Source organism: Microtus oregoni, unplaced genomic scaffold, assembly GCF_018167655.1.
Source record: "Microtus oregoni isolate MIOR12 unplaced genomic scaffold, Mior012 000003F_ref0000135, whole genome shotgun sequence".
Lineage (NCBI taxonomy): Eukaryota > Metazoa > Chordata > Mammalia > Rodentia > Cricetidae > Microtus > Microtus oregoni.
In genome coordinates, this window is record NW_024543062.1 from 50,068,866 (window position 1) to 50,085,232 (window position 16,367).

Below are 16,367 nucleotides of genomic sequence, written 5' to 3' on the forward strand. Positions count from 1 at the left end.
CTGTGGCTACAACTCAGTCGGTAGAGTGCTTGTCTAGAATGCCCGGAGCCCTGGATCCTATCCCTAGCACCATACGCACTGGGTGTGGGGTGCATGTCTGTAACCCCAGCTCCGGAGGTGGAGGCAGGCAGAATGGCAGAGTTATCTTGGTTCCTTAGCGTGTCTGGGGTCAGCCTGGGCTATATGAGTAGACAGAAACATGATGGAGAAGCCGTACGGTAAGGCCATGTTGGGGTGGCAGCTTCCAGTGAAGACACACTCGTATGGCTGCGAGTTGAACTGCGAGATCCAGAGCTGAATTTTTATTTGCGCCATCCCGTACTGGATGGGCGTGAACTTCACGGTTACCTTCGCCTTCCCGTTAGCAGGGATTATTCCTGTGAGGAGAGAGAGAGGGGGAGGGAGAGAGAGGGAGAGAGGGTGGAGGGAGGAATTGTGTCGGTTACTACTTTCCTTATTGCTGAGGAAATATGCAACAGACGCAGTTTAGGGTGGGGGGTGTGGTGAGCCCACAGAATTACACAGCAAAGGTGCAGCTGATATCGGGGGGACCAGTCCACAGGAAGGGTACACGTACACACCCACTCGGAGTAACCCGTTTTTGCAGAACTACGGGGACACCTGGCTTTTGGCTAAGTCACTGTCAAGTCTGTAGAAATCCTGTGAAATCATGGCATTTCTCTCAGCAGAATAAAGCTGACTTCTCCTGTAAGGGCAACCGGATACCCCCTACCCCTCACCCCCCACCCCCTCCCCTGACAGCATGAAACCATGGTGTGAAAAGGATTCCCTCAGTCAAACCTTTGTTCCCACAGCCAAACTCTGCTCCCTCAGACTCTATTGCCAGCACTCGCTGGTAAGACAGGCGCCCGATAGAGGAGGCGATATGTCTGCTCTAACAGCAGACTCTGGAAGGTGCCATCTACTGGCCCCTGATCTCACCTAACAAGCTACTAATACTCTGGGTTCACTCCTCACCTTGGTTTCAACTAACATAAGGTCACAGCCTAGGGAATTAACTGTCTATACAGGAAAAAGGCCCGAGTCGCTAAAACTATCTTCAGAGAGAAAAATTCTCACTTGGGCACCCTGCTGGAGTCAAAAGCAATCAAGCTCCCCAGAAGAGATTCCTTTTAACTCAACCAGCTAGCCACTGATCAAATCAAGCCTGCAGGTTAGTATAGCTACAACAAGGTGTTCCCAGCTGCCAGGGAGCTTCCACAGCCACGCCCCCTCTTGCCAGACCCACCAGCTTTCGTGACTCTGTAAAAAGCACACTTGATACTATTGCTAGCGCTTATGGGATTGCTGACTGGTCTTTATGCCCGCATAAACAGAAAGCTGTGTGGAGATGGCCCCTTATGCGGCTGCTTCGCTTCTTCGTTTCCAGGGATAAAGACCACGTAGTGGTAACACACATGAGTTAATTTATTTCGTTTACCCTCAGATCCAATTAGCCAGGTTTTCAGCTGCCATAGTGAATCTTTCTGGACCCTGAGAGGTTTAATAGGCTTAGCCCCAAAGTAAACCTCCATAGGAGGGGTTGATTTTGACTCAGAGTTTGAGGGTACAGTCCATCATGGTGGAAAGGCACAGTGGCAGGAGCATGAGACACCTGGTCACATGGCACCCACAGTCAGGACGCAGAGAGATGAGCACTGTGCTCAGTTCCCTTTCTCCTTTTTATTCTGCCTGAGACCCCAGCCAGTGGAATGCGGCTGCCCACTTTGATGGATCCACCCATGCCCTGCCCAGAAGTCCCTCCCTCCCGCCAGCATTGCCAGGCAAGATCAACCATCACAGAGGTATCTGCTCTGCTCACCAAGTAAGCTGCAGAGGCAACACCAGCCCCACCTTCCCAGCGCAGCATAGCTGTGCCTCTGCTCGCTCTATGGGCTCTTCATTAGGTGCACACAACTCAGCTTCTGAGTGCTGGCTCAGACCTTGTTTACCAGTGACGACACAAATCCTTTCCAACAGTTATCTGATTGTGTAGTTACACAGATATGGTCACATCCATCTGCATTAGTGGCTCAAATGTAAATTCCCAGAATATTAACCCTAGAGCAAGTGAGCAGCGTGCAGTGTCAATGCAGTAAGCAACATGGAAAACTAGGAACACATACCTAGGGGTTTTGGTTCAGATCGTTCAGTTCTCTGTGTTTTCCTGTAGCTTTATTCTTCCCTCCCTCCCTCCTTCCCTCCCTTTCTTTAGTGTTGGGGCTGGAGCCCAAGGCCTTATCCAGGCTTGGCAAGTGCTCTACCACAAAACTACACCCCAAACCTCCTCCTTTCAAATCTTTCAGATGAACTGGTATTCCTTCTACTGTCAAACAGCACACCTTGCCATCTTACTTCTTTGTATCCCTGGTGCCAATTGGGCTTAGACCACTATATGTCCTGGGGTTGTCAGGGTCACAGCCTGGGCCTTCACATTCTAACCAGTCAGGCTGTACCATTCATCCTCAATAAGTCATTAAAGAGACAAGCTAATAGTGAAAAACAGAAGGAAGAGATTCAGCCAGTGTGTCTACATTGGGAAGGAGAATCAAGAGGTCCAATGACCCCCAAGTCCACCCATGGGGTCCTCACACGAGGTTCAGATTTAAACAGAAGGCCAGAGGTGTGTGCATAGCTAAGCTGTCCTGGCCAAAGTTTGGTTCTGTCCATCACTGACCCATCATTATGCCAGGATCCCTGAAAGATGACCTGACAGGTTGTGTGGGTCTTACCTGTTTGTTACCTTCCAGGGAAATTGTAAACTCCCAAGACGGACACCAGCTCCCAGCTATTTTATCTACCTGAACGCTTCCTATAGTCAGTTAATAGTTTCTAAGAGAGGGGGAGACAGTCTTCCTAGTGGTGGAGCCCCTGGCAAGGTGTCCATGCTCCTGTAAGAACCCTTGTGAAACGCACTGGGACACACAGACATGGAAGTAGCTGGGAAGAGCAAGATCAATGGGAAAGGTGGGGGGACAGAGGAGCGTAGTGGGGGTGAATGTGACCAAAACGCATTACATACATGTGTGAAAACACCGTCACAAGCCATGATATCACATAAATAACATGGAAGACTGGGGAGGTGGCTCAGTGAGCAAAGTGCTTGCTGCACAAGTGTAGGATCTGAGCTGGGGTCCCCAGCACCCGTGGAAAACCTGACAAAGCAAACTCATCTGTAACCCTAGCACTGGGAGGAGTGGAGACAGGTGGATGCCTGGAGCCCACAGGCCAGCCTAGCAGAGACAGCGAGAGACCCTTAAGGTAGACATCTCAATGTGTGTGTGCATGCGTACACCCACAGAGGAAATGCATGCATGCAGCACACACACGCACATATGCACACACACAGAATGTGCACATTTGTTAATTTCCTGAGCATGGATGGAGGTCAAAATTGTTAAGTGATAGCCACTATTGCATCTTAAGCCCAGGGCCAGGTAGAAAGAGTCACCAGATACAATGGGTCTGCAAGCCAACAACAGGTCATTTGGGTAGAAATCCCAGAAGAAGAGACTTTAGTACCTTGACTGCCACTTGGTCAGAGCATCACTCTGTGGGACCTGCAGATTATCCGGGATTTGAAGTCCGGAGCATCCCACTGCTCTACTCCAGCTTGTTAACTTAAAAACACAAGGATAAGCTCTGGGGTGAGGAATAATGCTTACCTTGACCTGGGAGATTTATTTTTTTAAGTGCTCCCCGCCTAGACAATACATAAAGCCCGCTGTGGAGATGTAGCCCAGGCAACCACAGTAAGCTGCTTTTTGTTTTGTTTTGTTTTTCTGTTAGTGCAGCTCTGTCACTTGAACACAGTGGTGGCAGGCTGTGCAATGTTGACAGTTGTAGAATATGTGCCAAGTTTTGACAGCTACTGCTTGGCCAAAATTTACGGTGGCACAAAGGAGAGGTGGTGCCCTATGTTTTATAAGTGAGAAAGCTATTCTTAATATTTAACCTCATTTGAAAAAGTCTACCTCGGGGCTGGGGGCATGGCTCGGTCTGTAGGGTGCTTGTCCTGCATGTACGAAGATCCCCAGTCCCACACAAAACAGTGTTAGTGGTGCCAACACTCAGGAGTAGAGGCAGCAAAATCAGAAGTTCAAGGTTATCCTTGGCTACATCGTGACTTCTAGGCCACCCTGCAAACAAGCGTGTCTGTGCAGCAGGCAGTGAAGTAAAGGTGAGTGCTGCCAAGCCTGACAACCTGAGCTTGACCCCCAGACCCTCATGGTTGAAGGAAAGAACAAACTATAAAGCTGTCCTCTGCTCACAATACAAACACATGCACACACAAGTACATGAAAGAAATACACGAAGAGGTAACAAGAAACGTAAAGCCCAGACCACTATTCTTGGGTCAGTTACAGATCACTACCTTCAGCACAACCAGGAATAATGTTAAATCACAGGGCAGGAAGCTGGGTGATGTATCCCAGGGCTCCGGAGATCATCATAGAAGCATCTCCAGGTCCAGGCTGCTCTGCGCTACCCAGCAAGACAAACAATAGCAAACAGAAACGAATAATAGCAACAGCAGAAAGTTCAAAGCCAAGAAAGTCCTGGCTGCAAAGATGGCTCAGTGGTTAAGAGCATTTGCTGCTTTGGTTGATGGCTTGGGTTTGGTTTCCAGCACCAACATCAGGCAGCTGCAGGGGATCTAATGCCAGCTTCCGACCTCCATAAATACCACATGCAGGTGGCATACATACACACAGACACACACCCAAATAAAAATATAAAGAAGGCCGTAGTTTATCAGTGTAAGGGTTATGAAGAACACACAACAACACTTAACAGTGAAGTCACCGTCAGGAAACAATGCTGTGTCATTTCCTAGGTGACACTAATATAAAGCAAACAAGGGTGTACTTAAATATGTAAATAAAGTAATACAAACATATACAGGGACATATTAAGTGTATAAATAAACTAATAGAAAATATAAGACGCATGGGCAGTAACTAAAAGAAGATGAAAAAACCAAAAGTGCATTATTTTTTAGGGCAGTAAGGCCCAGACAGGGAAAACTTCTAAAAATCATCCATACTGTCTTAATTAGTGTTTCTATTGCTGTGAAGAGACACCATGGCCATGGATGCTCTCAGAAAGAAAAACACTTAATTGGGTGGCTTACAGCTCAGAGGTTCAGTCCTCTATCATCTTAGTGGGACATGGTGGTGTGCAGGCAGACTTGGTGATGGAAAAGGAGTGATCTTGGTCCACAGGCAAGCTGGATGCTGGGCATAGCCTGAACATATGAGATCTCAATGCCCACCTCCACAGGGACATGCCTACTTCAACAAAGCCACACACGCTAACAGTGGCACACTTCCTGTGGCCCAGCATTCACGCACAGGAGTCTATGGGGGCATTCGGATTCCAGCCACCACAGCCACCTTGCACTTGGAGACACGGCCTCTCATTGAACACAGAGCTCACTGGTTGGATGTTATCCAGCCAGCAAGTGCCAGGGCTCCAGCCACTGTATCCCTAGTGCTGGGATTGTAGGCAAGCACCTTCACGCCTGACTTTTACGTGGGTGCTGCAGTCTGAAGTTGTCCATTGTGACAAGCACTTCACTGTCTGGCCTCTCTTCAGCCCTGCTCTGCGTCCTTCTGAACTCTGTTATCGGCCTCGGTTTCTCTACTGCACATTTACTCCTGTTAACGGGAACCTGCTGCACCTCTTGGCCCCAGCCTTTGGTAACGACTGGTCTAGTCTCTGTTTCCATGAAACAATTTTCAAAAAATGTTTGTTTGTTTGTCTCTGTGTGGTTCTGGCTGTCCTGAAGCTCTGTATGTAGACCAGGCTGGCCTGGAACTTACAGAGATTCACCTTCATCTCCCTCCTGAAGCTCCCTATGTAGACCAGGCTGGCCAGGAACTTACAGAGATCCACCTTCATCTCCCTCCCGAGTGCTGGGATTAGAGACATGCATCAGCACACCTGGTCCAAAATAAGAAATGGAGACGGGGTCTTCTGTGTCCCAGGCCTTCCGTTTCTGTGCTGAAGATGACCATGGGTCACCCTGGTTCTCTCTCTCAAGCACTGGAATTGCAGGTTACAGTTACGCTGGGCTGAGGGTGGAGCCCACAGCCCCTTGCGTGCCAGGCAAGCACTCTGCCAACTAAGTTACGACCTATGAGACCAGAATTTTGAGATTCCACACATGTAAATGAGACCAGCTGCAATATCATAAGCTTTAAATTTCCTCCCAGCAGCTCAGAAATACAGATTATTCCCCAGGAATTGTCATAGAGCTATCTAAGTCTCATGCTTGGAGTCTTCTTATGCTTTAACCTTCTAAGATTTAGGGTCCCACTGCCTGTGGGGTTTGAGGTAAGCTAACCTCTGTAAGACTCAGTTAACAGATGCATGGTATAAAGGTCATCTACGGACAAACTGACGATAAGTTCTCGCACTGGCGCTGTGGGGGAAGGCACCGAGAAGGCAGGGCCCTCCTCTGCCTAGCAGAGGCTAGTCATGGACCACTGCTATTGCCCATAGCCTGGGATAATAGAACGGCCCCAAGGATCACTGGGCCTCCATCACAATTCTCTTTGGTCACTCAGAAACTCTGCAACTCAGCTTGAATACCTTAACTGAGGCTTGGTTTTCTCTTCTGTAAAATGGGACAAGGATGCACTGATCTGTGGGTCTGGGATAAGCGCCAGTGCATAACATCCATCCGCAGACTGAACTTTCCAGTCTTCAGGCCACACAAGCAAGTGGTTACTTATGTTGGGCTCAGTTACTACCAAGCTATTTGGAAGAGCGAATGTGTCCGTGGCATGCATTTATGTGTATGCGTGTTTGTATGTATGTGTTCCCCAAGCATGCTGGCTAATGTTTATTGCCATCTGGACTGGACTTAGAGGCATCATGTAAACATGGCTCTGAGTGTCCATGAGTATGCTTCTAGAAATGTCTAGCCGGGGTAAGAAGACCTGTCCTGGATGTGCTCAGCACCGCCGCGTGAGCTTGGATTCTGGACTGAATGAAAAGAATGCGGGTTGAGCACCAGCGTTCCTCTCTCTCTGCTTCTTGACTGTGGATGCCACGTGACCAGCTTCCTCATGCTCCTGCTGCCATGCCTTCCCCACCATGGTGGACCATCCCTTTAGATTCTGGGACAGACAAACCCTTCCTTCCTCACACTGTTTTTGCCACAGCAACAAGGAAAGCGACCGATATTTCAAGCCCTGCCTCTGACCTGAGATGCCGGGACGACTGAGTGTGTGACGTCACACCGTCCTCACCTGACTTTGGCTCAATAGTGAAGGCCTGATGAGACCGCAGCAAAGTGATATGGAACTCGAAATCCACGGGGCAGCTGCACTGCAAGGGGATCACACAACTTTTGCTGCAAAACAAGCACAGAAGGAAACGGAGCACATCATTTTTCTCTCCGGCTTTCTTCTAACTAACCTAGAGAGGAGCAGAGACTCGGGAAGCACATCAAGCAGCAGGAAGTGACACCCAACATCAACTGGCACTTCCTGTCCCACACTGACAAAAAGATTTATTTTTGAAATAGGCTCTCATGTAGCCTAGGCTAGCATCAAACCTGCTACGTAGCCAAGTGTCTGGGTTCTGCTTCCAGAAAATACCCTGACAGAAGCAACTTAAGGGAGAATGGGTTTGTGCATCTCTCAATGCCAGGTTACAGCCTGGCATCATTGTAGAGAAACTGAGGCAGCAGGATCTTGAAGCAGCTACACCCATAGTCAAAGACAGAGAGCAGTGAAGTCACGCGTGCTTGCTTGTGCTCGGCTCACTTGCTCCTTTTTACATAGTTCAGGATCCCATGCCTAAGGAATGATGCCCCCCATAGTGAACAGGTCTTCTCATATCGGTTAATGTAATCAAGACAATTCCTTATAGACATACCCACAGGGCAACGTGATCTAGATAATCCTCACTGAGAGCCTCTTCTCTGGTGTCTCTAGACTGTCACCAAGGATGATGTTGAGTTTCTGGTCCTCTTTTCTCTAGCTCATAGTGCTGGGATTACAGGCGTGCTCCACCATGGGCTAAACACACAGTGCTGAGGTTAGAACCCGGGGCTTTGGGCGCACAGTGGGCAAACACACTACCAGCTGAGCTCCATCCCTTGTTTACACTCTTGGGAGAGCTCCATTGCACTCACTGTGAGTGCAGCTGCCAGGTTGGGGAGATCTGCTTTCTTGGGAAGTACCCACCTGACCTACTCACCTGTGGAGATCCCCACAACACATGGGCCTTACCTGCCAGCAAGGCTTCCCTGGATTTGAAGGCCTATAAGGTGGAGTCATGTGTGCAAGAATCTCAGTGCTATCCCAGATTCACACACACACACACACACACACACACACACACACACACACACTCACACACTGTTCAATAAATATTTGGTTTCCAGTAACTATTTAAGAAACTATAAATGTGGCTTTTAAAAGCATATCCAAGCCTTTTTGAAATTAATTTTCTTTTAAAAATCTGTGGAATATCTGGAATAGTAATTTTGAACAATTAAGATTTCTCTATTCCTTCCTAAGAACTATAAACTGTTTCCAGAGAAACAAAGCACCACCGATTGACAGTCCTTGTCTATCTCTGCTACTTCCTCCTTTGTGGGGGTGACCCTTATTGGGGATCTTCTGTTTAAAATTTCTACATGTTTAATAACATCACAGCATATGCTTGGGAAAGTGGCTGCAGGAGGAGGAGGTGGCTGGTCACATCACAGCTACAGTGACGCAGGAGGAGGAGGTGGCTGGTCACATCACAGCTACAGTGACGCAGGAGGAGAAGGAGGTGGCTGGTAACATCACATCAACAGTCAGTCAGGGAGGCAGACAGTGACGCAGGAGGAGTAGGTGGCTGGTCGCATCACGCCTCCAGTCAGGGAGGCAGACAGTGACGCAGGAGGAGGAGGTGGCTGGTCACATCATGTCTAGAGTCAGGGAGGCAGACAGTGACGCAGAAGGAGGAGGTGGCTGGTCACATCGTGTCTACAGTCAGGGAGGCAGACAGTGACGAGCGCTGCTCTTCAGCGTGCTCTCTCCTTTTTATTAATCTGGAACACTACCTGATAGTATGGCACCACCCACATGCAGGGTGTGTCTTCCCAGCTCAGTTAAATTTCTTTGGAAATACCCTGACAGGCACACCAGTGTGTGTTTTCTAGGTGGCTTCAAAAAGTCAAATTCCCGATGCACTCAAGCGCTCCCAACCGTTGTGGCTACCGTCCCGAGAGCTGCAGAAGGGAAACCAGTTGATTCCAGCATGGATAGAAGAAGGGCGGACAAAGTCCACTCCTGGTCAGGCGCTGCTGGGAAAGACCGCCAGTTTTCTTCAGGGACACGGCCCTGGGTAGGTGGCCCATGCTCTAGGAGCCGGCTCTACACCCGTGTGCACACAGGCAATACCATGGACCCAGTAGGGTATATATTTAGGAACTAAGACAGGACATGAAGAGGCAAGGAGAGCCTGGATGGGGGTGCACGGGAGGAGCTGGAAGGAGGATTGGGGATGTATCATATTCATGAATGAAATTCTCTAAGAATAAGAAAAGATTAGCTGTCACACAGGGGCTCCCATGAAACAGCTGTTTTAAATGTTCTTCCTTCGCTGTGATGGTCTGTAATACTAGGGTAGGTATACTGGAAACACTTGAGTCCCCACAGAAGACAAGGCTGCCCCATAAATCCTGAGTAATGGTCACATGGGCTCCTTTCTTCATCCCGGTTTACAGGATTTTCTGCCCAACCTATACATCCTATTCCACCTCAGCTTCCACTAGAGGCGTACAGCCAACCAGAACTCTGAAGACCAGTAAGCAATGGTGGGTGCACTCCAAGCTGTGATGGTCAATCTAGGCCATCTACCTGATGGGAATTAGAGTTTCCATGAACAGAGACTTCGGGGCAGGTCTGTGAGGAACTTCCTAGGTTGGATTGGCTGGGGTGGGAAGACCTACCTAAGTGTGGATAGCACCATCCCACAGGCTGGGATCCTCGACTGAGTGAAAGGAGGAAGGGAGCTGAGCAGCAGCATGCACCTCCTGTGTGTGTGTATGTATGTATGTATGTATGTACAGATGTCACGTGACCAGCTGCCTCCCACCCACACAGCCATGACGGACTGAACCCCAGAACTCTGAACCCAAATGAACCACTTTTTCAGTTGCTTTTGTCAGTTTTGTTGTTGGTTTGTCACAGCATCTAGAAAAGTCCTGAGACCGCAGGGCCACCTGAGGCCATCCCACCCCGCAGGCTCCGGTCTTATCTAATACACAAGCCCCGTGAGCCTAGCAGGCACTCGGCACTGCGTGGTGTCAGCCACTCCACCCAAAATGGTCAGACTGACTGACAGCCTTTGTTACAGCATCGGGGGCTGAAATCCACTCACAAAGACGGGAGCAGGCTGTAGGCAATGGTGTATAGTCCACACGCGATTTCTGGGGATAAGGCAGGGAGCTATGACTCCCATGGGCACCTGCAGGTGTCAGCTCAGAGATGCCCCAGCAAGGCCCTGTCTGATGTTCAAGGCTCTTCTGACAAATGCCACATGGCTAAATGTTTCAGAATGAAACAGTTCCCCCAAACTCTCATGGGTTCTTCCCATTGGTGATAAATGGCCCATTTTCAATGAACGCCTAAGCTCTGACAATTCTCAGAAAAGGTGTTGAGGTATTTGTTTAGCGATGATTACCAGGAGCCAGGTTCCTCATGCACTTGCCAACCTGGAAAAATAAACAGTTCCTTAAGGGAACAAAATTCCAGTCCCTGTGACTCAGAAGGCGCGTGACTGATGCAAGCCACCCAGGTTGCAGTGGAGTTCGCGCATTTGTGTATGTGTTAAAGCCCCGCATGTGTGTATGTGCACCATATGGATGCTGGAACTGAGCCTTGCTTTTCTGCAATAGCAGCAAATGCTCCTAACCTCTGAGCTAGCCCTCCAGCCTCGTGTGTGTGTGTGTGTGTGTGTGTGTGTGTGTGTGTGTGTGTGTGGAGATGGAGTTACAGGGGAGCGGACAGATGTGGGTGCTGGAAAATGAACTCAGGTCCTCTACTGTGTGCACTCTTAATCAATGAGCCATCTTTCCACTCCCTATGTGACAGTTAACTTTAATTGCCAAAGTGACACGCTCTAGAATCACCTCAGAGGCTGGCCTTGAACTCACAGATAGGCCTGCCTTTGCCACCACAGTGGTACAATTCACCACAATGCCCCTGCTGGGTGGGATTATTTTATTTATACTAATTAAGGAAGGAAGGCGTCAGAAGGTTCCCTTGGCAGAGGGTGAGGGTGGGTGAGTGGGATTCTGAGCAGAAAAGAAGCAAACAAACATGGAGAAAGCAAGCCGAGCACTTGGAGCTGTGAGCCAACTAAGCCCCTTTCCCCTTAAGTCGCTTTGATTAGGGCGCTTTGTAACAGCGACAGGAAAGGGATCCAAGACACTTAATAGGTGTGAGGTCCTGGGTTCAAACCCAGCACTAGAAAAAAGCAGACTGACATTGTTTGGGGCTCGCTGAGCATGGCCATGCAAGTCTGTAAGCCCAGCATTTGGGAGGCAGGTGCAGGAGGGTCAGAAGTTCAAAGCCAGCCTGACAACTTTCTTGAGACAGCACCTCAAATAAACGAATAAACCTTCTCAGCACTGGAGACATGGTTTAGGTAGGGAAGGGTGTTTCCTGAGCAAGCATGATGGCCTGAGCTCAAACACGAGGCCTCAGCATACCTACAACCCTGTGCTGCGAGAGTGAAGAGGGGCCCAAGGGTGCTGGGGCTTGCCGGCCGCCAGCCGAGTTGCAGGGTCAGGGAGAGACCCAGACTCAGGGAAATGAGGCGTTAAACGGTAGAGCTGGAAACCTGATAGTCTCCTTTGGCTTCTGCCTGAGCGTGTGCACACATACTCAGCAACACACACAAACACACACACACACACACACACACACATCAACACACACAACTCCAAGCGAAATCCCTATTGATAAATCCACTAAAACTGACCTACAGTGAAGAAAAGTACTTCGCTCTTGTTGTTTCTCAGAAGCAAACAGAACCTTAAAGCAGAGTTCTTTGGTTCACAAATATTGGGAAACTAAAAACAGAAAAGCAGATGGGAGCCACTGCTCCGGGAGGAGACCTTCACCTTCACGCCCTTGCTTTATTATTTAATCATTTCATCAACCTTGTTAGGACTGCATACAAAAGCACACTAAATACTTTAAAAGAATAAAAGAATCACTTAATGTTTTAAAACAAATTGCAACATAAACCCTTTAAATACTAAGCATTTGTATTCTGTGAAAATTTCATCATCCTCAGAAGAGAGCACAAAATTTAACTTATAGAAAGTGAATATGAGAGAGAGGGGAGCCTGGGGGAGTGGCTCCATCGGCAGAGTGCCCGCCTAGAGAGCCTGAAGCCCTGGGTTCCTCCACAGCACCAGAAACCCAGCGTGGTGGTGCAGGCCTGTGATCCTAGCATTCCGCAGGGTAAGGCAGAAAGATCAAGGCCGTCCTCAGCTACACTGTGAGTTTGAGGTTAGCCTGGGCTATGTGGGACCCTGTTGGAAGGAAGAGAAAGAGGGAGGAAGGGAAAGGGGATGATGAAAAGAAAGGAGAGAGAGACAGAGACAGAGAATAAATTCAAAGTTCTCTCATCCCATCTCTGCTTTCAATAAGAGTGAACTTATTGGAGATGACTTAAAATCAAATAAACTACTTAAAACTCTGGGTGTCTGGAGAGAGTCCTGAACACTTTACCATAATAGGATTTGTCTCCTTTGCTAGAGAATGAAGGGCAAGGGACAATAAGCATGACAGATGTGTGCTGTTCCACGGTGGCTGGACTCGGCAGCCATGCCAATCTAACTGTTAGTTATTATGTTTTATAAAACTTTAGGGCAAGGCCTGTGGAAATGGAGCTGGCAAGGGACCTGCCTTCCAAGTGTGAGAGCCTCAGTTAGATCTCACAACCCACATAAAAGCTGGGCAGAGCAAGAATGCATACACAGGTAGGCACACACAATCCCACATGCGGAAATGCATACCACACACACATGCACACACACACCACAACATGGATGCACACACACACAGAGGAATGCATACCACACATACGCATGTGCACACACACAGAGGAATACATACCACACACGTACACACACACAGAGGAATGCATACCACACATACTCATGCACACATACCCCACACACATGCACACATACACACACCACACACGCATGCACACACACCCACCACACGCTTGCACACACACCCACCACACGCTTGCACACACACACCCCATATACAGGAATGCACACCACACACATGAATGTACACACACAGAGAAGAATACACACCACACACACATACACATACACAGAGGAATGCATACCACACACATGTACACACATAAGAATGCACACTACACACACATGCACACATACATGCCTGCACACACACATACACTGCCCGAATTGGGGGTCTACTTACATGACCTTACGTACACCTAGTACATAGATCCCACCTCCATCTTGCACACTGGACCTTGGGCATGTAGAACTAATGCACTTTCAAATGGAAATGCACAAGAGAACCTTCACTACAACCGGATCGCACTGGCGCCATGAGCTTGGGCCCCAGAACTGTGAGAAATGTTGTTATATCCAAAGATACTGACTTCACGCTTACATGCTTAAATTAGGAAGATATTAAAATATTAATGTTAATATTTAATATTAAAGTCTTGATTTTCTATAAGTAAATCATTGATTTTTTAATTTTACAAACTTTATTACAGAAAAACTTGCAAATAAATAAAAATATCACACACCAAAATTGGGCAGTCCCAAAATCTACACAACTCAGTGAACTTCTCTACAGTTAAAATTAGTGCCCACACCAGAAAATCCACGGCGGAATTCCAACTAGAAAAACAACCAGCTTTATCTCCTCTTCCATGTGTGTCTGCTGCCTGCACTCAGTCCCCGATCCTCTCACACTTGGCCTTTCTTGCTCTAGCTTCTTCGTGTTAATCTCCAGCCACTTGTGCAATTGCTCACATGTGCACATATGTTATTGACTAGATTCCACGTGTGAAAGGGAACATGGAGACGTTTTCATTTTTGAGATTATGTGACCTTGCTTAGTATTATACTTCCTAAATCTATTCATTTCCGGAAAAATTTAAAATTCATTTTCAAAGCTGAATAGTATTCATATATATGTGTGTGTGTGTGTGTGTGTGTGTATGCTCATATGTATGTGTGTATGTGGGTTTTTTTTTTTGCACTATCCATTCATCTGTTGATGGACAGCTGGGTGACCAGGACTCTGCTACAGTGAATGAAGCAGCAATACACACAGGATACGATTCCTCTATGGCAGAGTCTATTATGTTTCTATTAGAGCGAAGCACTTGGTATGCTCCATTGATAGAATACAACAGTCTCTGATCTGAGCAGGGTCATGCTGTATGACCGCGTGCAAAATGCACATGCTCTATGTCCAGAGGCTTCAGTGAGCACACATGGTGTCTGTGCAACAGAGGCAAGCGCAGCCCAAACACCTGAGATTCATAACACATTTGACTTTGAATAAATTGTTGGTTGATGTACATTTGGAAGTCTTTTTCTGTTGCCAAAGCTTTTACAACCCACGTGTGCAATTATGACCATCAGTTTAAGACACCAGGGAGCAGACTGGATTCAGTGAGCTTGTCGCTCCAGACTTGATAAAAAATGCTCTTTTTTGGGGACATTAATTGAATTGAATTTAGAAAAAGAAGGGGCCAGGGGCTGGGGGGATGGCTCAGTATGTAGTCTTGCTGGACAAGCATAAGGACTTAGGTTCTGATTCCCAGGATCAGTGGAAGCCAGGTATGGCTGGGTGTAGCTGGAACCCCAGCTGTGGGAGAGTGGAGACAAGCCCATCTGGGATTACAGCAGCCTTCAGATCCAGAGAAACACCGTCTAAAAGATTAAGGTAAAGAGTAGGAGAGGAAAATCTCTTAATATCAACCTTTAGCACACATGAACGTGCATGTGTGTGTGTGTGTGTGCCTACACACACTACATACAGAAAAGACAAAGGAGACATGTGTCTGTCACCTATAGGGATACTATACAGCTTATTCACATTTTGTAAACACCTTCAGATATGGGCTACAGCTCAATGGTAGAGCACCTGCTTAGCATGCATGAGGTTCTGGATTCAAATCCCAGCACCAAACCCCAAACCCCACTCTTTAAAAAAAATGTGGTGATAACATTTACTATTTAAACATTTTAAGCATGCCATTCGGTGGCATTAAACACACCACACTGCCATGCCACCTTCAGGCACACACAGGACCCTTTCTCTTTATGTAAACCCGTCCCCATTATGCACTAATTCACATTTCACCATCGCCAGCCGCTGGCAGCTACAGCTAGCTCCGTCCCCAGGAATGTAATGACCGTAGGTTCTTCATATGACTAGAGCCTTACAGAATAAAATGCCTTTACAAACTGCACATAAAGGGGGCTGGGAGCTAGCTCAGTGGTAAACCACTAGTTATACAAGCTTAGGGACTTGCGTTCAGATCCCACACCCATGTAAAAAGTTGGCTGTAGTGGGTTTTGCAGTTTTAATGCTGATGCTGAAGAGGCAGAAGCAGGCATTTTGCTGAGGCTTGCTGACCAACCAGCCTTGTGGAACCACGGAACCGCAGGTCCCCAGTGACAGAACCTGTCTTAGAAACAAGATAACTTGCTACAGGGAATGACACCAAGGTTGCCTTCCGGCTCCACAAGCATGTGCAAATGTGTATCAGACACCCCCTTCCAGTATATGAACACAAACACACAGCTAAACACACACACGAGAAAACTAAATGCTAAATTCACTCAACACATAATTCTTAATGGAAACGACATATTCGATAGCAAACAGGGCTTTGCAGTTCCCACAGGTATAGGTAACACGGGCTAGTGGGGGATAAAGAGTGAAATTCAGGGTGACTCCCTGGGAGGAAGCTGGGTCTATGTCTGGAGCCTAGAGAAGAGGGAGAGCTGGCGACTGCATCCAGGAAGGGGGCTGAGGGTTACAGGGGGAGGACCAGCTGGGTAGAAGGAAAATGAACGGCCTCCTGCAGGCACTGGCTTTCGCGTTATCAGGAAGACATGAAGAGGCACTTAAACCTGTGAAGAGCCGCTTCCTTTAGACTAAGGGGTAGAAGCGACCATGACCACATGCTGACTTTATTCAAACCAGTTCCTCCCAGCCAAAGAGCCTATAAATAGTGTTTGACTGACATTACCAGCAGGGCACCCTCTGTCAGCCTGCTTGTCCTGGTGGCCTATCTACCTGCAGCTATCAAAAAGAAAGGGTCAT

General features: G+C 47.9%; 1 protein-coding gene across 1 annotated transcript in view; it reads right to left on the reverse strand.

The window, feature by feature from the left end:
- Cfap221 (cilia and flagella associated protein 221) overlaps positions 1-16,367 on the reverse strand; it is a 75,178-nt gene that overhangs the window by 34,630 nt on the left and 24,181 nt on the right. Inside the window, exons 7-8 of the mRNA XM_041649211.1 lie at positions 7,260-7,363; positions 218-377 (exon numbers count right to left, since the gene is read on the reverse strand). Coding sequence (XP_041505145.1) covers positions 218-377; positions 7,260-7,363 — 264 coding nt within the window. The remainder of the gene's footprint in view (positions 1-217; positions 378-7,259; positions 7,364-16,367) is intronic.